Source organism: Trypanosoma melophagium (genome assembly GCF_022059095.1).
Source record: "Trypanosoma melophagium isolate St. Kilda chromosome Unknown ctg25segment0, whole genome shotgun sequence".
NCBI classification, from domain to species: Eukaryota; Euglenozoa; class Kinetoplastea; order Trypanosomatida; family Trypanosomatidae; genus Trypanosoma; species Trypanosoma melophagium.
Window position 1 is genome coordinate 39,647 of NW_027125156.1, and position 25,877 is coordinate 65,523.

The window sequence follows — 25,877 nt, forward strand, 5'->3', positions numbered from 1 at the left end:
TTGATCAGTGGAATCTTGCTGTATGAAGAGGCATAAAACCGCTTCTAAATATTCAGCGAGAGAAAGGACTAAGACGAAGGGGGAAAAAAATGACCGTTGGGTTAGTTTAAAAAATAAGAAAAAGGTCTTGCAATGTTCTCGTCCGCCATAAGAGAGCGTTTTCTTATCTATTGGATAAAAAGAGTGTCATGGTGGAGAGTGGTATTCTGAAGTGTACGTCTCCATACTTCTGTATATCGATTATAATCTTAGTGTGTGTATGTGTCTGAGTCTATCTCTGAGAAAGAGAGTGAATGTGACTTGTCACATTTTTTATTTGGTTTGTGTTTTTTTTTTTTTTTTTTTTTTTTTTTTTTTTTGAACTGTTTATTTCTCTTTTGTGTGGTAGCACTTCTTCTGTGTTTTACCTTTGCGTATTATGTGTATCCCATAGAAAATAGTGTACTTTCCTTATTTTTTTTTCTACCCCTTTATCATTTCATGAAAGTGGATTACACGAGTATATTCACACCATTATATATTTTTTTCCTCGGTAGGGTGAAGGTAAGAAGAATAAGAGAAAAAACAAGGCGAAAAAAAAAGAAAACAGAGTTTAACATGTCGTTTTCAGTGAGTACAAAAGAGTTTGTTCCATATGATGGCACCTATCATCATGGTATGGATATTGCAACCTCACCTGCTGCTGCTGCTGTAACTGCTGCAACTACTACGATCACTGGTGTTGGTGCTGCAGCATCGCCGGTGATGAGTGGCAGCAAATCCCGCGTCTGCGTGGCATTCTACGAAGCCGCAGAGTGTCCATACAATAATCATTGCGAGCACGCCCACCACTATACTGAATTGGACAGCCGCACACAAGAGAAGTTGCTTTCCACTGTACCGATAGAAAGTATTCCAAAACACTTTGTTGCACCACTGAGTAGTGCAGACTCCACATCGGCGGTGTTCCGTGCGGCGTTCATGACAAACATCACACGTACAGGCACAACAGCAGGAACTGGAACACCGAAAACAATAACAACAACAACAACAACAACAACAACACATGGGGATAAGGGAAAATTACTTGTAAAACGCCGTGGCAAACGAGGCATCCGCCTGCACGACTTGAGCGGGAGTAACGTGTTTGAGCACTCTTTTTCCAGTCTTGCCTCCAGTACTGACAGCTTCTTTCTTGGCAGTGCGCATGAATCGAAGGACGTTTCACCACACAAAGGCATACGACGAGACGACGGTGTTGAAAGTTTTCGCATTCGACTACCTGTCCGCTGCCGCTACCCACATCGCAGTACACCCGGTACATACTACGATGTGCTAGGTGTACCACGTAGTGCTCCACAAGAGGAGATTATTGCGAGTTACCGCCGCTGGCAGAAGGAGTACAAGCAGTTGAGACAGGTAGACCAGTGGCATGCGGATGCCCGCGATAACATCGTGGTGGAGGCACGCAACGTCATTGGACATCCAGTGTTGCGCAGCGAGTACGATCGCACATTGCCCCCGCTATGGACTGACAGCAAAGACGGTAAAATTAACAAAAGTAGCAGTAACAGGAATCTTGCTCTTCTAGGAGCTGCTGCTGCTGCCACTTCATCAACAAACTCTTCCTGTTCTGCCAACATCGAGATGGCTAGTGTTCACGCCGCCACTCTGCAAATGGCGAGGAGTGGTTCAAGTACAGACATGTTGTCACTCACAGCGACAGGAGTGGTGGACGACAGTATCTGGTAAAGAGTTATTGTTATTGCAACATTAAAAAGAAAAATGAAAACGAAAGAATAAGCGAAATATAACAGGTGATTGGGGAAGGTACACGAAATAAAAAAAGCAAAAAAGATATACTTAATGGTTCGGAAATAGAAGGGAAGATGTAATGAGTGAGATGGGGATAAGAGAAAGGTGGCGTCAATGTAAGATTATGCATCAATAGCCCAAAGGAAAAGAAAGAAATAGACGGGTGAAGAAAAAACTGGGGTGTGTGCTTTCCTTTTTTTTTTGCTGTGTTTGTAATACATGGCATTTTCTCTTGGGGACCCTGTTTTTTTTTTTTTTTTTCTTTCATAGCTGAAGCCACAAAATTAAACGTTTCTGCAATTTTATTATTATTATTGTTATTATTATTATTATTATTATTACTATTACTATTATTATTCATTTTTGTACCTTCGAGCACAGCAGTCTCTGTTTGCATTTTATATTTCTCATATGGGAACTTGTATGCATTGCCCATAGAAGCAAAAACCTTGGAAACATTAGCCCCTTTCTTATATCTCACTTTTTCGATTTCTCTTCGTTTTTATTGCTTTTCCTTTCGTTGAATTCTTCTTGCTTGTTTGCCTAACGAGCTGGTTTTTGTTTTGTTGTTATTGTACCTGAATTTTTTTTATTGTTACGGCAGCTGAGTTGCCATCGTTACCCTGGTTTTTGCTTTTCTCTACGCCTGTACGGGTGGTTGTGACCACCGCCAACACCTTAGATTTTTTTGTACACATTTTTTTTTCTGTTTTATTAATAGACTTCAGTATAAGCGGCGTACGCGCTCAAGAATCAATACATTCACTATATGTTCGGTTTCTTTGTTCGTTTGTTTGACACTTACATTGTGTTTCTGCCTCTATGATAATGTATTTTTGAAACGTAATGCAGGGTCTTTTGAGAATGAAGGATGCGACGGCAACGAATACACATTTGTTTTTAAGTAAGAGAGATGGACAACAAATAATACGGATAATGTCTTTTTACGACAACTCTCTTTGAGGTCCTTGTGTCTTTTTGTTTATTAACTACGTTCTTGAAATCTTCTTTGTCTCATTTCCTATTTTTCCCCTCTTTTCTTTTTTTTCCTTTCTTCTTTTCTTTTTGCTTTGGTTTTTACTTACATTTAAAGCCTCCTTTTTCTGTCCCACAATGGCCAAGAAGTCGAAGACCAAGGTGGACACCATCAACACCAAGATTCAGTTGGTGATGAAGTCTGGTAAGTACGTGCTTGGTACACACCAGGCACTCAAGACACTTCGCCAGGGTCGCAGCAAGCTCGTCGTGATCGCCGCCAACTGCCCACCAATTCGTAAGGCAGAAATCGAATACTACTGCACGCTGAGCAAGACACCCATGCACCACTACACTGGAAACAACCTCGATCTGGGTACAGCTTGTGGCCGTCACTTCCGCAGCTGCGTGTTGTCCATCACGGACGTTGGTGATTCCGACATCACTTCCGCGTAATTCAACAGATGAGAGGAGGCAATGGGAAAATAAAGCAGAATGCTTTCATTTTCTCCATTTGTTTTTCTTTTTCTTTTATACTGGTTTTTTAGTTTTGTGCATCGCTTTTATGTGTTTGCCTAAAACGTTTTCATAATTTATTCTAAGTTGTGAATTTTTTGTCTTATTACCTTTTTCTTTGTAGATATTTTTATTTGTGTTTCTCTCTTTTCTATTTTTTTTTTTTTTTTGTTTCCTCTCTTTCTCTTCTATTCTACGTATGAAATATCAAACTTATAGGATCCGTAGCACCATAATGGCCAAGAAGTCGAAGACCAAGGTGGACACCATCAACACCAAGATTCAGTTGGTGATGAAGTCTGGTAAGTACGTGCTTGGTACACACCAGGCACTCAAGACACTTCGCCAGGGTCGCAGCAAGCTCGTCGTGATCGCCGCCAACTGCCCACCAATTCGTAAGGCAGAAATCGAATACTACTGCACGCTGAGCAAGACACCCATGCACCACTACACTGGAAACAACCTCGATCTGGGTACAGCTTGTGGCCGTCACTTCCGCAGCTGCGTGTTGTCCATCACGGACGTTGGTGATTCCGACATCACTTCCGCGTAATTCAACAGATGAGAGGAGGCAATGGGAAAATAAAGCAGAATGCTTTCATTTTCTCCATTTGTTTTTCTTTTCTTTTATACTGGTTTTTTAGTTTTGTGCATCGCTTTTATGTGTTTGCCTAAAACGTTTTCATAATTTATTCTAAGTTGTGAATTTTTTGTCTTATTACCTTTTTCTTTGTAGATATTTTTATTTGTGTTTCTCTCTTTTCTATTTTTTTTTTTTTTTGTTTCCTCTCTTTCTCTTCTATTCTACGTATGAAATATCAAACTTATAGGATCCGTAGCACCATAATGGCCAAGAAGTCGAAGACCAAGGTGGACACCATCAACACCAAGATTCAGTTGGTGATGAAGTCTGGTAAGTACGTGCTTGGTACACACCAGGCACTCAAGACACTTCGCCAGGGTCGCAGCAAGCTCGTCGTGATCGCCGCCAACTGCCCACCAATTCGTAAGGCAGAAATCGAATACTACTGCACGCTGAGCAAGACACCCATGCACCACTACACTGGAAACAACCTCGATCTGGGTACAGCTTGTGGCCGTCACTTCCGCAGCTGCGTGTTGTCCATCACGGACGTTGGTGATTCCGACATCACTTCCGCGTAATTCAACAATTGAACGTTTCTTCGTTCTGGTTTGTGGATCCGAGGCGTTGCTTTACGTTGTTCTTTTCTTTTCTTTTTGATTTCTATAACTTTTAACTGCATTTACTTTTTTGTTATTTTGCCTGTGTATGTCGTATATCGCTCACTTTGAAGGAATATTTGTGTTGTTTTCACTTCTATTTTATTATTATTATTATTATTATTATTATTTTTTTTTTTTTGCATGTGTGCCTGTGGATGCCTGATTAAATAAATGATTGATTCATTGATTGTTAAAAGTCTGAGTGCATGCAGGAGTTGTCAGTGACCCGCCGCGTTCGTGTGGTGGGTGTGGAGCCGGAAGATGTGGCGCTGCGGGCGGAGCTGTTCCGGACGCTTGCGGGTTACGGCGCCATTGAGGAGGTGTACTTTGAGGAGGACCGGGCGTTTCACAGCGGGGCGGCGGTGGTGCAGTTCCAGCGTCTCTCCGCTGCTGAACGCCTGCGGGCCGATGTGGCGGCTGCCAGAGGAGGAGGAGGAGGCCGGCGGGGGTGGGGGCTCGAGTTCCTCACGCCGGTCGTGCGGGTGGGGCCGACGCTACTTCTCACCGCCACCCGTCCGCTGGACCCCGCGGCCCTCCCTCCGCCCTTCCGCCCCCCGCCGGGTGTCACGCTGGAGGAACGGCTTCTCACCGTGCCTGCAGCCCTCGGCGGAGAGGCAGCCGCCACAGAGGGCCCTATGGAGGCGGACGCTAAGGGTAATAAGAGTCAGAGAGCAAAGACGGAATATCTAAAGGCGTTAGCGTGTGTCAGGGCAAGATGTATTGGTAAATTTGCGATAGTAATGGACTTTCCAACTGTTCACGACGCCAACAATTTTCTTATGACACACCAACTCACACTTGCGACAACAATGGATTTGTACCTGGTGCATGTTGGTCCTGATGAGCAGCTACGATATGCATTAAAAGAGGTCTTGCTGCTACGTCAATCGGTAAAAGACGTGACAAAGGGAAATATGCTGCGTGGTATTGTTTTACCACAGAACCAAGGTAGCAACAATATGACCTCTTGTGAGGTGGATGCAGGACTAACACGCAAAGGTCGATCTGTTCTTCTTCGTACACAAACAAATTTTGTGAAGGTATCACCATGGGACCTTGTTCACGTGAGACTCACCTCCTCAACACTAGATGATCAGGAGAAATATCTCGAAGCTGAGCTACGCAGTGTTGTAGGTGCAGATAGAAAAGCCGCAGAATTTCAGAAATCTTCCCTCCTTATGAATCGTTTACGCCAGGGGACTAGTACTTCTGCTCCTCCTGCACCTTCTAGTAAGGCACTTGCTGGACGACTTTATCAAACACTACAAGAGCGCAAGGCAATGAGTAATTTTACGGGGGAACGACAAGGACAACAATCAGGTGCGGCAATAGAGCGGGTACATAGCTTCCCGCAAGGGATTCACACTTTTTCTGTTGTTTCAGTATGTGTTCAACGCATCGGAGATGACGGAATCTATGCGCGTACTTTGGCATCTCAACATGTAACGACGAATGAACCTTCACAGGAATGGCCGGTTTTTGTACCCTCTCTCTTTGTACCACGTGAAAGTGGTATGAGTTGGAAGGACTTCGCTGTTCCAGGTGAGCGCATGACGGTTACGGTATTGTATGCTATGTCCGTTGGTGGTAGTGAAGCAGCGTTGCGACTTGTTGCCTCAAAACGCGAAGCGGAGATGCGGCGTGCCTCTGCGTTGTCAGTTACTTCTAATGTTTCTTCATCTCTTCTTAATTTTCCATCTCGTGATGGTTCAGGGAAAAACATTGTGGTGGATACCGCTGAGCAATGCCTACAGCAACTTGTACAGGTTGGGACAGCGTTCAGCGGTAGCCGTGCTGTTTGGTTACCTAGCACTCCAAGTAGTGAAGAGCCTGTTTATCTTTTGTTACCCTCTTCTTCCTCACCGACTGCACTGTTTACACTTCCAGTGTTTCTGCGTGCGACACATCCGACTGGTGGGCAAAAGCCTGAAACAATGACTGTTGATGCGGGGTTACACCCCTTTGTTATTAGTGAAGTTGCACAGAATGATTACCGCGGTCGTTATGCAATGGCAGTTGAAGAGGCAACATACCGCCAAATGGAGGCAGAGCGACTCGCTCTACAACAAAAGCAGGAGTTGGAACAGGAAGAGTTGGTGCGGCGAATTGTGGCTGATATAAGTGGTGAAGGAAGTAAGCATGAAAGAAAGCGTGTGCGTTCTCCAGAGGCAAAGTAAACGCATCGAACACACCATGCACTCGGGAATAAAAAAAATAAGAGGAACACACCCTGGGGTTTGGATTCCGAAACATTTTTTTTATTTTGTTGCGGGTGAAAGTTGACGGACGTGCTACTTCCACTCGCATTATCTTCACATTCGAGTCCATTTTTTTGTATTTCTTTTGCCTTTGGTATGAATTTAACGTTTGCCTTTTCATCGCGAGGGTATCGAGGTTTTTGATAGGCCTAATATATATATTTGTTTGTTTGTGTGTGAGTGTATCTTTGGCGTGTGGTTTCACTCAGCCCACGTAAGCTCTCTTTGCCTTGGTTATTTCTTTGTCTGTTTTTTTTTTTTTTTTTTTGCAATTACTATAAACGTATATATATATATGTGAGCAATTGGATGTTGGTTTGCTTGTATGGTGGAAGCAACTTTGGAGACACTGGTAGTGTCTGGCGCAGTGACATGCTTAATGGGATGGCGTAAGCGACAATTTGTTGAACGAACCATCGAACTACATACAGATGGTGTTCTGTATTGTTATGAGGAACCACGAAACTCCATGTCCAAAAATCTTCAGGAACGTCTTTGTTTAATTGGGGCGCGTGTAGTGGACTGCGGCACCCACCGTGGGAGTCTCTGCTTTGGACTAGAGCTTGCAAGCACAAATAGTGTGGAACAAATACAGCCCTCTGGGATTTTTGTCTCGTTAAAATCTTCCAGCGTGTGTGGTTCAGGCAATAATACAGGATCCTCAAACAGGCGGTGTGTGGCCCTCTTTTTTACCGGTAATAAATTGCTTAAATGGAGATTTATTCGTGAATTGCGATGTGCGGCAGCCTCATTACAAAGAAAAAATGATGCATTGTTTCAGGATACCGATTTATCTGGTGATTTAAGTGGGAACTACAGATTGTTATACCGTCCACCTAGAGTAATGGATGAAACTGGTGACAGTCCATTGGAGTTGCATGAAGTGGTGCAATTGGAAGATGTTCTGCGCGAGTATGAAGGATTAAGCCAATCTAAAAAAAAGGCGCAGCAACAACTAAGGGAAAGTGAAGAAAAAGTGGAGAATGGAGAACATCAAAGCCATAACCACTACCACCAACAGCAACAGAGCCCACAGAATGGAAGTGAACAGAAAAATGGTACTGAGGTGTTAACCAACTCTTCTACTGGAGGGTGTGAAACGAACGAAGGGGAGGAGGAAATGAATGATATTCCTGTGAGACTAACACAATCACCTCTCTTTACAATTTGTATTGCAGGTAATAAATCAAATCATTTCTGCGCAGACTGTGAGGCCAAATGGCCTACATGGGGGTTACTTCAGCCGTTTGGTGGATTTGTTTGTATCCATTGCGTTGGCGTCCACCGGCAGTTATGGCCACACAGGTGTCGTGAGGCGCAGCTAGATTCCTGGAATACAGGTGAAATAGCATTCATGGCAAGTCGTGGTAATCATATACTGAATGATGAACTTGAGTATGGAGGGTATATATCTAGTGATGGCGAACCTGTGTACAAACCGGAGGGTGCTCTTTCCCGGCATGAGGTTAGGGAACGTTATATTCGGCTAAAGTATAACAAAGCCTTTGCGCGGGAGCGTAACACTTCGGTATCACAGGCAACCTTGCCACCACGTGATCCATTCACCAAAAATACGGTGATATCACCACATAACGAAACGATAGATAACGAGGAGGGTCCACCAAGATACATTGGCGTGGCTTACATCACCGTCCGGGAGGTAGAGGGTATTAGTAGCAATGGTGCGGTTGTGACTCTTACAAACGGGTTTCAAGAAGTGCGCAGTCAGGCAGGTATTTCTGTTAGTAGCAAAAGTAGTATTCGGTGGGATGAATCTTTTCAACTTGGTGTACATTGCCGCACAGACCCCTTGTTTGTAGCGCTCTATAGCAGCAACGACAAACTACTAGGTGTCGCTGAGTGGAAAATTCCCAACGTTGATGCAGTGTGCAATAGAGAACAACAACAACAGCAACAACAACTGATTACAGTACCCCTTCTCTGGTGTACTAAAACAGTAGATTCCGGTCTCTCATTTGGTAAATTTTTTGGTGGCGATCGTCGCCAAAGTAAAAGTGGGTGGTCCCAGCCTCTGTTGTACCTTACTGTGTCGTTTGGACTATTTGGTTAGAGAAGAAAAAAATAATTATATAAAACACGAGTACAATAAGAGTAGTGCTCCTTTCCAATTCATAGGGTACTGGTACATATGATATTCACAGTATGTTGTACAAACGCCCTTTCATTCCTTTTCTCTTTTTTTTTTCTCTCTCTCTCTCTTCCTTCGTCCTTTTCTTCTTTTATACAATTGTATTGGGGTTTGGCTGACAAGAAGGTACACATAGTGGCAAATAAATAAAAAAACAAAGCAAGCCAAAAAGCACAGACGAAAGAAAATAGCGAATCAATTGCGCGTTTAGAAGAAGCAGAAGAATAAGATAAAGGTAAGTGGTCTCATTATAAGAAGAAATGTTTTTGACACCTACAATGCTGCCTGTTTGGGTAGCCCTCATTTCGGCCATCACCTTTTGCATTCTGCGGGCTAACGATCCAGTAGACTTATCACAGTATCGAGGTAAGGTGTACAACTTGCCGCCCCCGCTTGTCTGCTTTTTCCCGTTGTTACCCTTATGTGTGTGGATTTGCTACGAGATCATCCTTAAACTCGGACCAAAAGGTTCGAAAGCTGCTATAAAGGTCTATGACTAGACATTCTCGCAATCATTCAAATAGAGGAATGCACAACAAAGCAAATATTCTTTTCTTCCCTATGAATTGTTTGTACCACTCAGTGGTGAACTAGGTAGTGCGAATGGAAACTGGAAAGTGGAACACTTTTTAGAATGTAGGAGGGTGTGGTTTGGCAGGTGGTATATTTCATGAGATGATGAGACTTTTTTGTATGGTTTTCTTCCTTATTTTTCTTCTATTTTTTGTGACCTTGTTTAGTTTCGTTTGGCGACGATAGTAGCTGCAGACCGCAAGTAAAGTGCGGTAGCAAGGCGTAAACGGAAATAAGAAAAAGTGAAAGTCTAGACAGCACATAGAATTAAATAATAAAAAAGAACGACACATTATAAAGAAACGTAGCTAACTACCGCAACGATCAGTTGAACACATTTTCTTTCTCTAGGAATGCGCCGCTTTACTCCTTTTGTTGCAATAATAGCCGCATCTTACGTCAAGGAACAGGGACGTGTGTTCCGTGACACCCAGTGCACTTTCCACTCCCAAGAATCTGCTGCCTCCAGACTAGCGAAGGCAGCACCTGTTGCACCGGAACCGCCAAAGGCAGCACCTGCTGCACCGGAACCACCAAAGGCAGCACCTGTTGCACCGGAACCACCAAAGGCAGCACCTGTTGCACCGGAACCGCCAAAGGCAGCACCTGCTGCACCGGAACCGCCAAAGGCAGCACCTGTTGCACCGGAACCGCCAAAGGCAGCACCTGTTGCACCGGAACCGCCAAAGGCAGCACCTGCTGCACCGGAACCGCCAAAGGCAGCACCTGTTGCACCGGAACCACCAAAGGCAGCACCTGTTGCACCGGAACCGCCAAAGGCAGCACCTGTTGCACCGGAACCGCCAAAGGCAGCACCTGTTGCACCGGAACCGCCAAAGGCAGCACCTGTTGCACCGGAACCGCCAAAGGCAGCACCTGCTGCACCGGAACCACCAAAGGCAGCACCTGTTGCACCGGAACCGCCAAAGGCAGCACCTGTTGCACCGGAACCGCCAAAGGCAGCACCTGCTGCACCGGAACCGCCAAAGGCAGCACCTGCTGCACCGGAACCGCCAAAGGCAGCACCTGCTGCACCGGAACCGCCAAAGGCAGCACCTGCTGCACCGGAACCGCCAAAGGCAGCACCTGCTGCACCGGAACCGCCAAAGGCAGCACCTGTTGCACCGGAACCGCCAAAGGCAGCACCTGCTGCACCGGAACCGCCAAAGGCAGCACCTGTTGCACCGGAACCGCCAAAGGCAGCACCTGCTGCACCGGAACCGCCAAAGGCAGCACCTGCTGCACCGGAACCGCCAAAGGCAGCAATTGGTGTTCAATCCAAAGTTGTATCGAGTAAGGGCAGCGGATTGCCAAGTACTGGGGGTCATCGAAAACGAGAAGGAGTGGTTTATCGTGAACGTCATAGAACTCACGCAGGACGTGAGGATCGTCGACGAAACGTTAGTCGGGATAATCTTGCTCTTGGAAATAAGACGAATGTGTCGACTTTAGTATTGAAGGACAAAACATTAAGACTGTCTAATGTTATCGATGATATTGGAGAAATGAAAGTGGTGTTTGCTAATCGTAGTACCGCTAAACCTTCTAATAACCCGTTAACAACCAATACACCACCGTCAACGCCACCACCACCTCCGGCGTCCCCTGTTCGAATTCCTCCGCCCCCAACGCCGCCTGCACCACCTTCTGCACCTATACCACCGAAAGTTCCCCCACCTTCTTCAGGTGCATCGGAGACGCTGCAACATGTGAGAGGAAGTGCTGGTGCTTCTAATGTTGGTAGTTCTAGTGTGTCGCATGATGTAGAGGATGACATTTTCTTTACCATTGCACCCCCGACAGAATCACGTGACATCAGGGAAGCTACATGGGCCAAAAGTATTGGTCTTTCACTGGATGAGGAGATTGAAAAGGCTCGTGCATCCCGACCGTTGGTACGATCACCCGAGGTCGCGCGATCCCGAGATGAGAAGATTCGATTGAACGTTGTTTCTGTGGGTAATAGTGGAGAGAACTCAGTAATTCTTGACAAGAGTACACTGAAGCCATTATCGCAGGAGGAGGAGGCAATGATTGACCGTCATGAAATTCCAGATGTTATTAGTGAGCGTGTAGATACCTTGGATCAAGAAGAAATAAAACATCCATTTAATAAAGGAGAAGGGACACTTTCAAATGAAAGATCTGATAAAAAAATTGAAGAGATGTTGTCCTCATTTACACAGCAGAAGGATGAAAAAGTACCATCATCTTCATGCAAAAGAAGCAGCCCATGCGAGGATAATGATAATGAAATCACGATGTCAGTGGAACTTCCACCGTTGGCTTCATGGACAACTACAGAACCAAGTGGCGATGATCAAGAACCATGTGTGAAAGTATCTTTTGAGAAAAAGAATGGGAAGCAAATGGCTACAATTATTTTACAGAGACAGCCCACATGTATAACATCGGTGATTAAAGCTTTGCACCAAGCTATTACAGCAATTGAGGATTACTATAAGATGGACGACTCCGTTATATATGTGCTGCTTACTACACTTCCCACTCTAAACTTCTTCGAGACGAGGCAGGGAATGTTGGAACTCTCATGTCCTGAGAGAGTGGAACTCCTTCGAGAAAAAGAACGGCTCTTAACACGTCTGGCAAGTACACCTCAGCGTTTGTGTTTTATTTCTGTGGCATACGCTGGTGTTGTTGGAGACTTAGGAGCAGAATTATTCTTAACTTGTCATCACCGTTTCTTGCTTGAACCTGTTGGAACGACGTTCGGATTTCCCTCTCTTCACCTTGGAGATTTCCCCACTCCCCGTGTGGTCAGACAACTTGCTCATTGCTTTGGTTCTCAACGTGCTATTGAAATGGTGCCGAGATTGCATGAATACCGTACAGATAGTTTAATTGATGCTGGACTTGTACGGTGCGCTCATAGCGTACAGGAAGTTTTGGCAATGCTTACCAATACTACTATATCTTTCGGAGGTGGTGCAGAAGTAGGAGGGATCTCCCCCTCTCTCCTCCTATGGCTGGAACGCAAGTTACTCATGATTTTCTCTCGACCTGATCACAAAACACTACTACTTCGGAAGTTATTCTTTACGCGTCGCTTCGAGAAGTCGATGGTAGTGGCGGGGCCGAATCCTCTGTTGCAAGCGTGGGTGTGGTACAGCATGGCTGCCATCACCCAGGAAAAGAGAGTTGACGGCAAGGATAAGATAGAAATGGGGCAGACTCATTCTGAGAGTATTTTTAGCGAAATGACGTATTCAGCCCCTGCCATCAACGCCGCTAATGTGTACGCTCTAGAACGGAAGATGGAACGTCGTGTGGTTATGCCTCTTCCCGGGGGTACACTTGTGACGTTTCGCCATGAGGAAATGCCGCTGTGGTCTGAGAAGATGAAGGCGGTGTTATCAGCGTCAGATGATGTGGACAGTAACAACAGCGATGAAAACAGCAGCGGTACGGGTACGGTGACAGTCGTGCTGGATTGTTCTCGCCGATGCCTGGAGGCGACGACACGTCTTGTGTCGGAGCACCGCACTGCATTGCGTGGTGTTTGTGTTGTTCTTGTTGGTCCCGTGGCAAGGGCGCTGCCGCTGTTGGCGCTTCTGCCGTTCGGGGCGATTGTGTCACCCGCCGGCCCCTTCGCGCGGCTGCAGGAACTCCGTCTCTTCGCGCGGACCCGTGAGACGCCCCCCGCCGCCCGCTGCCGCCAATTGACTGCCGCCGCCGCCGCGTTTCTGCAGGCGGAGCACCGGCCGGTCGTCGCGTGTCGCGGGTCTTGTGGCCGCCGCCTCGTCGCTGCCATCGCCGCCGCCGCGTGTCGTGTGGCCGGCGGGTGCGGGGCGGGCGGGATCGCGCGGGTGGACGGCGTGGCGGTCAGTCAGCGTCTTGGAATGCGTGTGGGGCCGTTCAGACTCATCGATAGTTGCGGTGCCGACGCCGTTCTGCGCATGATGCACGAAACACACACAATGAATGAGGAAGGAAATCCGCTGCTGCGTGATAACATCCCCGCCGTCGCACAAAACACTCTGCAGTACATGAGCACCGATGGGTTTCTAGGCGCACAGGCACGACGCGGGGGCTTTTACACCTACCACGAGGATGGAACCCCTATTGGACCTAACCCAGAGGTACAGGAGCGCTATCTGCGTCGTCGTCTCACTGATGCAGAAATAGCCGATATATTGCTAGCAGTTGTTGTTAATGAGTGCTGTGAGATGCTGCTCACCGGGCGTGTCCAGTGCGCAGAGGATGCAAACATGCTGACAATGGCCGCTATTGGGTTTCACGAAATCACAGGTGGTGCATTGGCCATGGCGGACGCAAAGGGTATTGGGACAATGGTGCAGACAATGGAGGACTTGGCAGAGTGGCATGGTTCACACCTTCTTCCATCATCACTGCTGAAATGTATGGCACATTCAAACGTTTCATTCGCCTCTCTTTCGGAAGCAACTATTCAATCAGCGCGTATGTGATGCTAGAAGAATATAATGATAATGGTGTGGTGTGTGTTGCTGAAGTATGAGGTTGAATGGTCCCCTGTTAAGACTATATTTAATGTCTCGTTATTTCTCTCTTCGAATATAAATATATATGGGGGTGAGAAAGGCATAAACGGTTTTGGTTTGTGTTTTTGTATTCCTCTCGATTGACTGGCTTTATCTTCCTGTGGATCATCTCCTTTTGTGTGTGTCTGTGTTTGATTTGTGTGGGGTGGTGGGTAGACCAAGGAAAGAGAAGAAAGAAGGAATGATAAATGCATAGGTAAGAGGGAGTGTATTTTTTTTCTTGCTGTTGTTCGTTTACTTGTTCTTTAGGTATCACGTTTAGAATTAAGGTGAGTATTTCGTTGTGTCTGATCGTGTTTTGCGTGTGATGCGCAAGGTGAATAAATAAACCCTCAGAGAAACCTACTGAGTATCGTGTAATACCTTTTTTTTCTAATGCAGTTGCTTGTTATTTTTCTCCTTTTTTCTTCTGGTTCGAGGGGGACTTGTGGTTTCAGATTTTTTTTTGTGTCCTTCTTTTTTTATTATTACCATTATTGTTTTCTACATAGGACCTGTATAGGAGGAGGTGTATATAGCATTACTTTGTTTGTTGCGTGTGTGTGTGTGTGTGTTTTTCTGTTTTTAAAACGGTTGCTAGTCGTGGCGCCGTGTTGACAGGAAGCGCACTTACAATACAGAGGTAAGAAGTGCATTTGCATACGATCAGTATCAAGATTGTAATTTTGCGTGCTTTCTGCGTTTTCTCACCTTATAGTAGTGGAAGATAAGGAAATAACAAAAGGTAAAAGAAATAAGAAAATATATATATATATATATATATATAGAGAGAGAGAGAGAGAACAAAAAGAAGGAGGGAGTGGTCACCAAAACCAAATAACTGTATATCTACAAACAGAAGAAGAAGCTGAGGAAGACAGTATTGGGACGCAAGTGTGGGAATTTCGCGAGACTCAGAAGAAATCCTAGAATAGTGTAGAGGGACTAGATTACCGCATTCATTCTTTTCCCTCTTTCTATTTATTTATCTATCACTATCTGTGCGCTGATAGAGTCAGTGGTTGCACTTAGTGAAACGTGTCTACCAAGTATTTATCTCTTGTATACCCTTGTTGTTGTTACACACGCACACACATACATAGGAATACGCAGAGAGCTAGATTAAGACGAAATGCGGGTAGACGCAAACGCACTACTGGTGCAGGCAGTGGCACAGACAATTGATGCGCTTAGCTTTACTCAGAGTCACGTGATCGATGAAGACTTCCGAGCGCACAGCCGCGCTACTATTGACTCTGTGCGATCGCTGCAACGGGAACAACGCGGGCGTATTGATAACGCTTACGGCCCGCGTCCCCTTTCAAGCGCCGCACTCGCCATACAACTTGCGGCAACATACCGTGGCGAGGCGGCAGCGTTGGAAATGGCAAAGGAGAACCGCAATAATAACAATAATAGCAATGTTGATCCCACACTCATTGTGACGGCTCATATGACCCATAGTCAGTGCCAGGCATTCAAGAAGGAAATGAAACAACGTATACATGAGTGGGAGCGCGCCTTCCGCGACGAACACGGCGTCCCCGTAAACGCACATGATAAGGCCGCATTGCGGCATGTGTATGAATTATATAAGGCAGCAAAGAATCGCCTACGGGACACTGAGTCCCCACGCAACGGCAGTGCAGAGCAGCTGGTCACAAATCGGGAAGCTTCACAAGAGCAACAACAACAAGGAAGAGGAGAGGAGGAACAACAACAACAACAACAGCCTTTGCATGGAATTTATAATGGAATCGCAGGAGATCATAGGAGCGATACGACAGCAGGGGGGTTACAATTGAGTTCCCTCTCTACTAACCAGCTTGACAGTATAGGAAGTGCGACATTTACAACGCCTGCGGCAGTTACATCGTCTGTTAATGGAGTGCGACCATCATCTTCCTCACAAGGTAGAGGGACCCCAGTAAACCAAATGTCAAATGAAGATCTTGCTACAGAAAAACGTTACCTGAAACGCATTCTGCATCATTTTGAGAGTGAATTTGAGCAGCAGAATGGTCATGCACCCACAAAAAATGATAGACGCGCGTTTACTCGAGAGTATACGCGCTATGGTGAACTCAAGAACGAAATCCAACGTCGTTCAGAGAATTTGAATCTTAAAGGGAGTAACGGGATTTTTGGAAATGGCCCTGCTGCTCTGGGGAATGGAGAGCAAACCACCGGTGAAGCTGCCGCTAATACTACTACTACTACTCCTACTGCAGCTACTACTAGTGCCACTACTTCTGCTGTTATTACTACCACTTAGACGGTTGGTATTGGTTTGTAAGTAGTTGGTTATTATTGCTTCTTTTTTTCTTTTCTGTTGTGTATTGCTGATTTTTATTATTGTATTTTCTTCCCTTTTATAAATCGGAAGAAAAATAAATAAATAAATAAATAAGGCTTCTTTGTGTCCATCTGCTTGAATATTGTCACAACGCGTTTATTTTATCTTGTCGTAGAGTTGACGTGTTGCTTTTATTGTACCTTGTATTTCTCTCATTGCTGCTCGCACTTAATGATATTAATAATAATAATAATAATAATAATATTATATATTATTATTATTATTATTATTATTATTATTATTATTATTATTATTATTATTGTTGTTGTTGTTGTTATTACTGGCGTTTTCGATTAGCAATTTATTTTCTGTTTACTATGTTTCTATTTATTGATAATCAAATGTAAATAAAAAAATAAATAATGATGTGTATTATTTCATGAAGTGATTCCGCGTGAATCGCCTTTAAACAGGTGATCAACAACCAAATTCCAGAAAAGAAGAAAAAAGAAAGGAAAGAGAAGGGGTAAGAATCGGGGAAAATAAGCGTTTATATCTACATAGGTAACCATAACCGTGTATGCCGCGGACCCAAAAGGCGGTGAGAGCAGATGAGCTGCGGGAGACTTTAGATGGCAAAGCATACAGAGGAAGGAACATTGAATTCAGTCAGGGTGGTATTGGAAATAACGGTTTATTTGGTATAACAGATGATGATCAAGCCGATCCACATTTAATTCGGGCTTTCTGTACCTCACCGGCTATTCCATGGAGTGCGTTTAGCTGCCTGCGCAGTGGTGACATAACGCTGAGTGAAGCAGACGCCACAACCGTCGAGGACAATCTCAATAAGTTGGCTAGTAGCAGTAATGGAAATATCGGTGGTGGTACCAACGCTGTTAGTATTCAGAACAGTATTGCAGAGTCTGTGAAGTCCATTGGCAGGTTTTTGGAGGAACACTGCCCGGAGCTTTGCACCAAAAAGGATGAGGCAACGTACCGTGGGGCAACATTTCTTATGCTGGGTGTTGTTACCGGCAATATGGATCTCACACGTCGTTGTCTAGAGCTTGGGGCGAACCCAAACAACATGAGCTTTATGAGTGATCCCGAGGTGCCAGTAAACCAGATGCAGCATGGCTATAGTCCAATGTTTATTTCTATCATTTCAGGTAAATTGGGAGTGATGTCGCTATTACACCACTTTGGCGGCAGTGTACACGTTTATGATCGCTGGGGTCGCACTCCACTTCACGCCGCTCTGGCACTTGAAGATGTGGAAGTTGTGCAATGGCTCTTATCAAAAGGAGTACCGCGTTGTATTGGGAACTTTGTGAGTTTACTGCTGGATGCCCCTTCCGAGTACAAGGAGGTAACGTTGCCACATCCCGCACTACATCCTCCTCCAAGTTTACCACCACGTTACGTACAAGAACAAGAAGAGGCAAAGAAAGAAAAAGAAGAAAAGGAAGAGAAAAAAGAAGTAAAAAATGAGGATGGGGATATGGGAGAGAAAGGGAAAATCAAAAAAAAAATAGAACCAATTCCATGTCATTGCCAATCAGGTCGGCCAAAAGGTTATTGTGGATGCGTTGATGATATGTTCATTCGCTGGTCGTATGATCGTTTGCATTCGTGGTGGCAATCCGAGACAAATTTCAGTGCATTAGCAGCAGCACATGCGACAGCTTCACGGAACCGCGCAAGTGTGGGATAATAGTTACTTGCAAACACATGCATGTATGCAACTTTCTCACCCCGTTCAAAGTATTTATTCCCATTTGACTCTTTTTATTCCCCCCTTCTTTTTTCTTCCCCTTGTGTTTGATTAATATCTTGTGATGTTATTTGACTTTATTTGTATTGCTGTTTTTTTTTTTTTGAGATTTGTTGAAAAAGAGAAAATAAAAATAAAAACATTGATATGTTTCTTTTCTCTTCTTTTTTATTTTTGTTCTTTCTTTATTCTCTGCTTCCCCTTATCCGTATTATTAAACGCATAATGTAAACCAAAAAAAAAAATTAATTAGGATACGTCTGCGGGACAGTTACTCTTGAACGCACAGAGCTTAAAAGCCACGACAAGAAAAGGACAAAAAAGAAAAGATACAACAAGACTGAATAGCACAAAAAACAAAAACAAAAACAATCAACAAAAAGGTTTTGTTATATATTGGGTAATTAAACATGCCTACTTATATTACGTCTGAAAATGTTGTGGACTCACGTGGGAGTCCGGACTTAATCGCCACCAAATCTGAAGCCGTGTTGGGATTTTCCCTAGAGGCCTTCAATAAAAAGGAGCCTATTCCCCCGTATATTTCACTACAAGACAAGAGTGAAAATGAAACTAAGAATTTGTCTACACATCTTCCGAAGCAGCAGCAACAGAAAGAACCAGTGAAACAAGAGGAAGAGGAAAAGTCAAAAGGAATTTCACTGATTGTGGTGCTGACAACATATATGACGTTTGGTGTTCTTTTCGTCTTTTCCCAGGCCCGTGAATGGTATCGTAAGATGTATCCCGAAAGCAAAGATGCTGAAGGCTATGCCCCACTAACGAAAGACTTTGATCATCTTTGGCAGCGTCATTTCTACCGTCGTATACGTGACTGCTTTAACCATCCAATTGATTCCCGTCCCTCACGTGTTATTGGAGTTATGGAACGTGTGTCGCATGATAATAACCGAACCTTATCTCTCACAGGTAACATCATCCCTTGTGTGAATCTCTCTTCGTACAACTACCTTGGATTTGCTGAGGATACCGAGAGTATCACACATCAGGTTCTTGATTCTCTTGATCGTTATGGACTCGCTTCTTGCAGTCCCCCACAACAAGCTGGACAACATGGACCTGTTGCAGAACTTGAACGCGCAGTGGCAGAATTTCTTAACAAGGATGATGCTATAGTGTGTGGTATGGGATTTGGTACAAATTTCCGTGGACTCCCAGCACTCTTCGGTAGTGATTCACTTGTTATATCAGACAGTTTGAATCATTCATCGCTGGTAAATGGTGTACGTGTGTCTGGTGCAAAAGTGAAGGTCTTTAAACATGATAACTTTGAGCAGTTGGAGACGATACTGCGTGAGGCAGTTGTTCTTGGGAGGAGTACAAAAGAAGGTGAGTACATCCCATGGACGCGTATCATTATCATTGTTGAAGGTGTATACAGTATGGAAGGAGAAATTGTTGATCTTGCACGTGTTGTGGCTATTAAGAAGAAATACGGTGCACTGCTCTTTGTGGATGAAGCACACTCCATTGGAGCTATTGGCCGTACAGGACGCGGTGTAACAGAGCACTGTGGTGTTGACACAAAAGATGTGGATATTCTCATGGGAACTTTCACAAAGAGCTTTGGTTCCATTGGTGGCTACTTAGCTGGCGATCAAAGCGTGATTGACTACCTGCGTACCCACAGCTCCATCTCCCTTCACTGCGATACACTAGCCCCACCATGCGCACAGCAGGCACTCGCCGCACTAGATGTCATTAAAGGCCGTGATGGGACCGACTTGGGCTGCAAACGCATTCGCCAGCTGAAGGAGAACTCCCGCTTCTTCCGGCAAGGCCTCATCGCGCGTGGATTCACGGTTCTTGGCAACGACGCCTCCCCGGTGGTGCCGGTGATGTTGTATCATCCGTGCAAGTTGATGATGGCGCGGGAGTGCATGCGGCGGGGACTGGCGGTGGTGATTGTCGGCTATCCGGCCACCCCGCTGCTGGAGGGACGACTGCGCTTCTGCGTCTCGGCTGCCCACACCCGCGAGGATCTGCAGCTGGCATTAGATGTCATGGAGGATATCGCCAGAGAGGTGCATATTCAGTACAACCCACGCAAGCCGATCGAGGAATAAAAAAAAAGATGATAAAAATATGAAAAAAGAAATAGGTAAATAAATGGGGAAAAGGGGGAAATAAAAAGATAATACAAGGCGAGAACTAAATTCTTGTTTTTTTTTCTACATTACCCACCTTTTTTTTTACTTGCTTACTAGTACGTTTGTTATTGATTCTTAGTAGTGTTATTATTATTTTGCACACCCACTCCACCTCAACCCCCTTTCTCTGTTTGCCAAAGCATGACCGCTTAGCCCAATGAAGACAGGGGGAAATAGTGGGGTCGTACGTGAGCATTTATCTTCTTACGGATATTCCTGCCCTCTCTCAACACTTTTTTTTTATCGAAAACGAATAAAGCGAAAAAAAAAACGGTTTTTAAAACGAATATGCGTTCAGTTTTGTTTGTTTCTTTGTCTACCTCTCTTTTTTTGCATGAATGCATGTGCAAATAGGAATATGTGAAGAGCATTAATAAGGGAATTAACAACCAATCCGTGAGAGGCTGAATTAAGGATGAGGTGAATGAAAAATTTTTTTAGCCTTGGGAACAAAAAGACATTTCACCTGGTTTTGTTGCTTGCATTTGTATTTTTTTTTTATGACTATTTCGTTTATTTACCCATTGTATGATCCGAATCTATTTGTATGTGTCAACCGGGACATATATATATATATATATATATATATATATAGTTGTATATGTATTTCTTTTTTCTATCAATTGTACGGCGTACTTTTGTTTTTCTATGTATCTGTATATATTTTTCCACGTGTATCCAGATGTTTTTTTTTTTTGAGATCCCATGCTCCTTATTCTGTGTGATTGTATTTTATTTTATCTGAAGAAAAAGATTTTTTGCTTTTGTTTATGTGTTTCCCAATTTTTTTTTTTTTCTTCCTGGGCAAAACGGAATGGGCTACAATAGAGGAATATATATATATATATATATATATTCATTTTTGTGTATCGATGGGTCAATGGACCACATAAATGAAGAAGTGGTTTACTGTTCAAATTGCACGGAAACGCACGGAAACATTTACACTTGTGCATACATATTTGTATATGTATCTTTACTGTAGATTTTATACACACATAATATATATTTCACTGTAAGTACCAGTGTGTGTGTTTAGGTGAGTGATGTGAGGCGATTTCTGTTTTGAGTGAGTAGGCGAGTAGTGAATAGATTTATTTATATAGGCATAAAAATGTTATTCAAAGAGAAAAAAAAATCTTTTAGTGTATGTGCGTGCGTGCGTGCCTTTGTTTGAATATATTTAGAAGTGTTGTTGTTTTTTATTACGTGAGTAACGGAGTGGAGAAAGAAAAGAGAGGGTGTACATATGCGTGCGCGAAAATGGTGGATGATATCGCCTCCCACGAGATGTGCGTTCTTCTTCCTTTTTGTGTTGTTTTGTCTCGTTTTGCTCTCCTCATAGTAATGTTTCTTTTGTTTTTCTTTTTTTGTTTATCTGCTTATCTTCTTTATCTGTATTCTATTTTCTCTCTCCCTCTCTCCTTCGCAACCACAAACACGCACTCACACTCACACCAACCCTTTTCACTCCCATCCACTCACTCACTTCCATAATTATGTATACGTACACAGATATCTTGTGTTACTTGAAGCACTGATAAATCTCGTACAACCACAGTCCCAACTTTAGATAAGAAAGAATTAAACACTGTAAAAAGAAACAGAAAGAGGGAATGGGTAAAATTCTTTGTTTAAAAAAAAAGGGAGAGGCAAGAGCGAAGCAGTCAGTTTATGATGATTCTTGAAGGTATACAAGGCTCTTGGATTACTTGCCTCAAGCAACGAAAATGGGTTGAAACAGAAGAAATGTAAACGGTACCCATTCTTTGTATTAAATGAAAATAAAAAAGAACAACGTAATTAAATTATTGGGTATTGATGTTATTGTTCTTTGATTTTTTTTTGGTGTTGTTGTTGTTGTTGTCTTTGTCCTTTTTTTTTTTTTTGTTTTCTTCTCTTGCTAGTGCTTCCAATATACCTATTTTTATTCTTACCTTTTGCTTTATATATATAATATTGTTTATCTTATTCAATAACATTAGGTAGGAAGTATATTGACTCGCTGTCTCTCTCGTTGTAATCCACACATAGTTACAGACAGACATACGGTTTATTTCTTTTTTTTGGGGAAGGGGGACGTTTACTCATCGTTATCGAATGCTCTCGCTGCTCTTCTCCATATCTTTCTTCTATCTCTGCGGCATTATTGTGGTGGTGGGTGTACTATGTGTGGCGTGGTGGAGTGTACACCGGGTTCCACCAATGGAATTGAAAGGCTGTTGTGCATTAGTGACGGGCGGCAGTTTGGGTATTGGATTTGAAATTGCACGAGAGTTAACACGATGTGGGGCCAAGACGGTTATCATCACCGCACGACGAGAGGAAACATTACGACAAGCGGCAACAACACTTATGGCTGGAGAACACAATACACGTGTTTGGCCGGTAGTGATGGATGTGGCAGACGCCAACTCTGTAGAGACGGCTATGCAGACCATTCACACGATCCTTCACGGTGAAACCGCCAATCAAACCGAAACAATAGATGGAAGAAAGAGAGTGGATATTGATCTTTTAATATGTAATGCCGGTTTCGCCGTCCCCGCCCGTTTTCTCGACACCACACCGGAAGAGGCCCGTCGTTTATTAGATGTCAATCTCTTTGGGGCGATTCACCTGGTGCGGGCCGTACTCCCATCGATGCTAAATCGCCGCTGTGGACGTATTGTGTTGGTTAGTAGTATGGCCGCCCGCTGCCCCATCGCGGGCTACACGGTCTACGCCGCCGCCAAGGCAGCCGTGCGGGCCTTTGGCCACGCCCTCGACATGGAGGCCAGTCCCTTTGGCGTGCGCTGCCAAGTCGTCAGTCCGCCCGATGTGGACACGCCGGGACTACACACGGAGAATCTCCGCAAGTGTCCGGAGTGCACCGCCGTGGCGGAGTCGGGCGGGAATGCCCCCATCAGCGCCAACTCCGTCGCCCAACGGGTGGTGGCGAATATTAAACACTACACCTTTGATACTTGCATCGGCCTAGACGCGGTGTTGATGGGGTGGGGGTCGGCCGGTATGGAACCAGCCACAAGTGTAGCAACGCTGCTCGCCCAAGTGTTACTGAGCGGCTGGCTGCGACTCGCCATGGCTGCATACTCAAAACTGCACTATGGTATTGTGCGGCGTGTACGCAGAGCGGAGACGCAAAAGGGCGCGAAGAAGGTATCGTGAATCAGATGGACGCTGAAGAAAGAATAAGAAGAGCTGTATAGGTCACTCTATCTCTCTCGCTTCCTTTTTTTTTTTATGAGGCGCATATACATAGATAATCTATGTGTTTCATTAGTAAGAAGGGGTGATGGAAAAATAGAACATGGAAAGAGAATAAAAGTAGCAAAAGAAGAATAAGAAAAAGAAGAAGAAAAAAAAAAGTGTGAATTGACCATATACGAGGAATAGGGTGTGTTTCAGGCAATAGTGGTTTTGTTGTGCAGTTCTTTCCCCTGTCATGCCGTTTTATTATTCTCACTTTTTTTTTTTTGTGTGTGTGTGTGTTATATTGACAGGGGTAGTGGGTTGATCACTCTTGTTCTATTTCTATTCTATTATTTCTTAGTTCTTCTGGTTGTTTTCTTTTTTGAATACGAAAGTTTAAAGATGCAGAGGAGGTATATTAAGTTCTCATTGGCATTTGTCGATCTGGTTTTTGCTTTTACTTTTCAGAATTTGCCATGATGTCTTGTCTTTTATTATTACTATTATTATTATTATTATTATTATTATTATTATTATTATTATTCTCTTCTTTTTTATATTTTTCTTACTATTCTTGTTTGGATTTAACAAGAAAGTGCAACTCGGTAACATTATCAGGGCATGTCGTACTTCTTCAAGTCGAAAGTCCCCCGTGCGTGGAGAATTACCGCAACTGCAGCTAAAGGTGTTGTCATTATGGGAGTTTCCTTTAATACATGGAAGGCACTCTCTCGAAAGGTAGAAGCGGCTCCTCAGTTTGATACTAATGCCATTGAATGTGTAGAAGAGCACGCCCGGTATCCTTGTAAAACTTTTAGTGGTTATTCTGTTGTAGTCTGGAACTACTACCTCCGCTCTTCAAAGACGGATGAATTGAAAGGTGGAATTAGTGGTGACATTTCAAAGAATGATAATAATAAGAGTTTGGGTGACATTTTCAAAGGAATACTAGCCTTATTTTCTAACGAGACTCACAAAGTTGTGGATCCTGCGGATCCTTCAGCAAATGAAAATCAACTCCATTTTGTGCGCGAAGTAGTGGGGGATGGACGAACTCCATTAAGTAGTGTTGAATCTGCTACATCTATAACGTCATCATCTCTTCCATTTGTGGCTGCGTCAACTTGGCCAGCAGGAACGACAAAGTATTCGGCCATAACGATTGAACCTTCTTCTTCTTCCACTGGCAATAACGTTGGTCTGCTGCAGCGATTAGCGGACCGTGCAACGCATCAGACATTGGTTCGTTGTGAACCTTTCGCATCTGCATCATTGAACTGTATGGGGGATCCCAGTTATCTGGGAGCGGCTTATCTACGTGTTTTACTGAGTGCTTTTCTTCTTTTGCCATCACCACTGCCGCGATTGCGTGTGGCCGTACTCGGCGTTGGTGGTGGATCGCTGCCATCATTTCTGCAGCAGTACTTCTCACAAGACATGACGAGACTTGATTTAGTAGACGCTGAACCTCAATGCTTTCATGCAGCTGTACATGATCTTGGGATGCGTGAGAGAATGCGTGGGGGTGTGGTCGCCTATCACACTCGTGATGGGGCAGCATTCTTGCAAAGTGTCATTGGAGTCTCCGGTACTAGTAATGAAATTATTAATGCCAGTCATTCATCCACTCCTGTTGTTTTTCCTGATGAGAGGGAAATAAACGGCGTGGGCCAGCAGAGGGAACTAAGGCTTGGTCGACAGTATGATATTCTTTTTGTGGATCTTTTTGTTGGTGGCTCACCCCCTGTTTTTCTCTCTTCTGTGCCATTCCTGTCGTTATGTCATGGGGCTCTTTCTTCCGTTGGTGTGGCAGCATTTAATCTCCCTGCTGCAGATCCTGTTTTTATGGATAACTGTTATCGAGTCTTTGGGAAGCACAATGTATATCAAATCCCGGTTCCCACCTCTGCAAATGTGGTGGTGCTCGCTAAGCGTACGGCAATAACGCATGAAAGTTTAGATGAAGCCACACGTCTTTCAAGGCGACATTTTTGTTGGCGTGCCGAAGAGTTGCAAAAAACACACAAATTGCCTTTTGATTTGGCGGGTCATTTCCCATTATGGTGGCGCTTATGGTGAGGTCTTGGATTCATATGTTGTTTTATTTTACTTTGTTTTTGGTTATACTTGAGGTCGGGGATATGGTAGCATATGGTTCGTATTATTGTTATTGATGCTGCTGCTATTATTATTATTATTATTATTATTATTATTATTATTATTATTATTATTATTATTATTATTATTATTATTATTATTATTATTATTATTATTATTATTATTATTAGCTCCGATGAGATCAAGGTTGGAACAACAGGGACTCAATGGCTACAGTCATTTGCTGCCTAAAATGATATCTTATTTTTTCTTGTTATTATTTTTGAATCATATCGAGAAGAAAATATTCTCCT

General features: G+C 44.0%; 12 protein-coding genes across 12 annotated transcripts; all 12 read left to right on the forward strand.

The window, feature by feature from the left end:
* Positions 1-597: 597 nt before the first annotated feature.
* Positions 598-1,731, forward strand: LSM04_001330 (uncharacterized protein; the record flags this gene model as incomplete). Its single annotated transcript, XM_067336587.1, has 1 exon — positions 598-1,731. One exon carries the CDS (start codon positions 598-600, stop codon positions 1,729-1,731), a length of 1,134 nt encoding a protein of 377 aa, XP_067190951.1.
* Positions 1,732-2,907: 1,176 nt separating this feature from the next.
* Positions 2,908-3,838, forward strand: LSM04_006893 (Ribosomal protein L7Ae/L30e/S12e/Gadd45; the record flags this gene model as incomplete). Its single annotated transcript, XM_067336588.1, has 2 exons — positions 2,908-3,221; positions 3,514-3,838. The coding sequence occupies 2 exons, from the start codon at positions 2,908-2,910 to the stop codon at positions 3,836-3,838; spliced, it is 639 nt and encodes a 212-aa protein (XP_067191032.1).
* A 293-nt stretch (positions 3,839-4,131) lies between these two features.
* On the forward strand, positions 4,132-4,449 carry LSM04_008425 (Ribosomal protein L7Ae/L30e/S12e/Gadd45; the record flags this gene model as incomplete). Its single annotated transcript, XM_067336589.1, has 1 exon — positions 4,132-4,449. One exon carries the CDS (start codon positions 4,132-4,134, stop codon positions 4,447-4,449), a length of 318 nt encoding a protein of 105 aa, XP_067191048.1.
* A 287-nt stretch (positions 4,450-4,736) lies between these two features.
* Positions 4,737-6,707, forward strand: LSM04_007280 (uncharacterized protein; the record flags this gene model as incomplete). The annotated part of the gene is made up of 1 exon (XM_067336591.1): positions 4,737-6,707. The coding sequence occupies one exon, from the start codon at positions 4,737-4,739 to the stop codon at positions 6,705-6,707; it is 1,971 nt and encodes a 656-aa protein (XP_067191038.1).
* Positions 6,708-7,113: 406 nt separating this feature from the next.
* On the forward strand, positions 7,114-8,859 carry LSM04_000325 (Arf GTPase activating protein; the record flags this gene model as incomplete). Its single annotated transcript, XM_067336592.1, has 1 exon — positions 7,114-8,859. One exon carries the CDS (start codon positions 7,114-7,116, stop codon positions 8,857-8,859), a length of 1,746 nt encoding a protein of 581 aa, XP_067190933.1.
* Positions 8,860-9,197: 338 nt separating this feature from the next.
* On the forward strand, positions 9,198-9,437 carry LSM04_007516 (uncharacterized protein; the record flags this gene model as incomplete). Its single annotated transcript, XM_067336593.1, has 1 exon — positions 9,198-9,437. The coding sequence occupies one exon, from the start codon at positions 9,198-9,200 to the stop codon at positions 9,435-9,437; it is 240 nt and encodes a 79-aa protein (XP_067191041.1).
* A 426-nt stretch (positions 9,438-9,863) lies between these two features.
* LSM04_005759 (uncharacterized protein) lies at positions 9,864-13,958 on the forward strand (the record flags this gene model as incomplete). The annotated part of the gene is made up of 1 exon (XM_067336594.1): positions 9,864-13,958. One exon carries the CDS (start codon positions 9,864-9,866, stop codon positions 13,956-13,958), a length of 4,095 nt encoding a protein of 1,364 aa, XP_067191018.1.
* Positions 13,959-15,162: 1,204 nt separating this feature from the next.
* Positions 15,163-16,305, forward strand: LSM04_001024 (uncharacterized protein; the record flags this gene model as incomplete). Its single annotated transcript, XM_067336595.1, has 1 exon — positions 15,163-16,305. The coding sequence occupies one exon, from the start codon at positions 15,163-15,165 to the stop codon at positions 16,303-16,305; it is 1,143 nt and encodes a 380-aa protein (XP_067190946.1).
* Positions 16,306-16,906: 601 nt separating this feature from the next.
* LSM04_008354 (uncharacterized protein) lies at positions 16,907-18,043 on the forward strand (the record flags this gene model as incomplete). The annotated part of the gene is made up of 1 exon (XM_067336596.1): positions 16,907-18,043. The coding sequence occupies one exon, from the start codon at positions 16,907-16,909 to the stop codon at positions 18,041-18,043; it is 1,137 nt and encodes a 378-aa protein (XP_067191047.1).
* Positions 18,044-18,513: 470 nt separating this feature from the next.
* Positions 18,514-20,190, forward strand: LSM04_005022 (Aminotransferase; the record flags this gene model as incomplete). Its single annotated transcript, XM_067336597.1, has 1 exon — positions 18,514-20,190. One exon carries the CDS (start codon positions 18,514-18,516, stop codon positions 20,188-20,190), a length of 1,677 nt encoding a protein of 558 aa, XP_067191005.1.
* A 2,184-nt stretch (positions 20,191-22,374) lies between these two features.
* Positions 22,375-23,442, forward strand: LSM04_006792 (Short-chain dehydrogenase/reductase SDR; the record flags this gene model as incomplete). Its single annotated transcript, XM_067336598.1, has 1 exon — positions 22,375-23,442. The coding sequence occupies one exon, from the start codon at positions 22,375-22,377 to the stop codon at positions 23,440-23,442; it is 1,068 nt and encodes a 355-aa protein (XP_067191031.1).
* Positions 23,443-24,087: 645 nt separating this feature from the next.
* LSM04_002763 (uncharacterized protein) lies at positions 24,088-25,545 on the forward strand (the record flags this gene model as incomplete). The annotated part of the gene is made up of 1 exon (XM_067336599.1): positions 24,088-25,545. The coding sequence occupies one exon, from the start codon at positions 24,088-24,090 to the stop codon at positions 25,543-25,545; it is 1,458 nt and encodes a 485-aa protein (XP_067190972.1).
* Between the last annotated feature and the right edge of the window lie 332 nt (positions 25,546-25,877).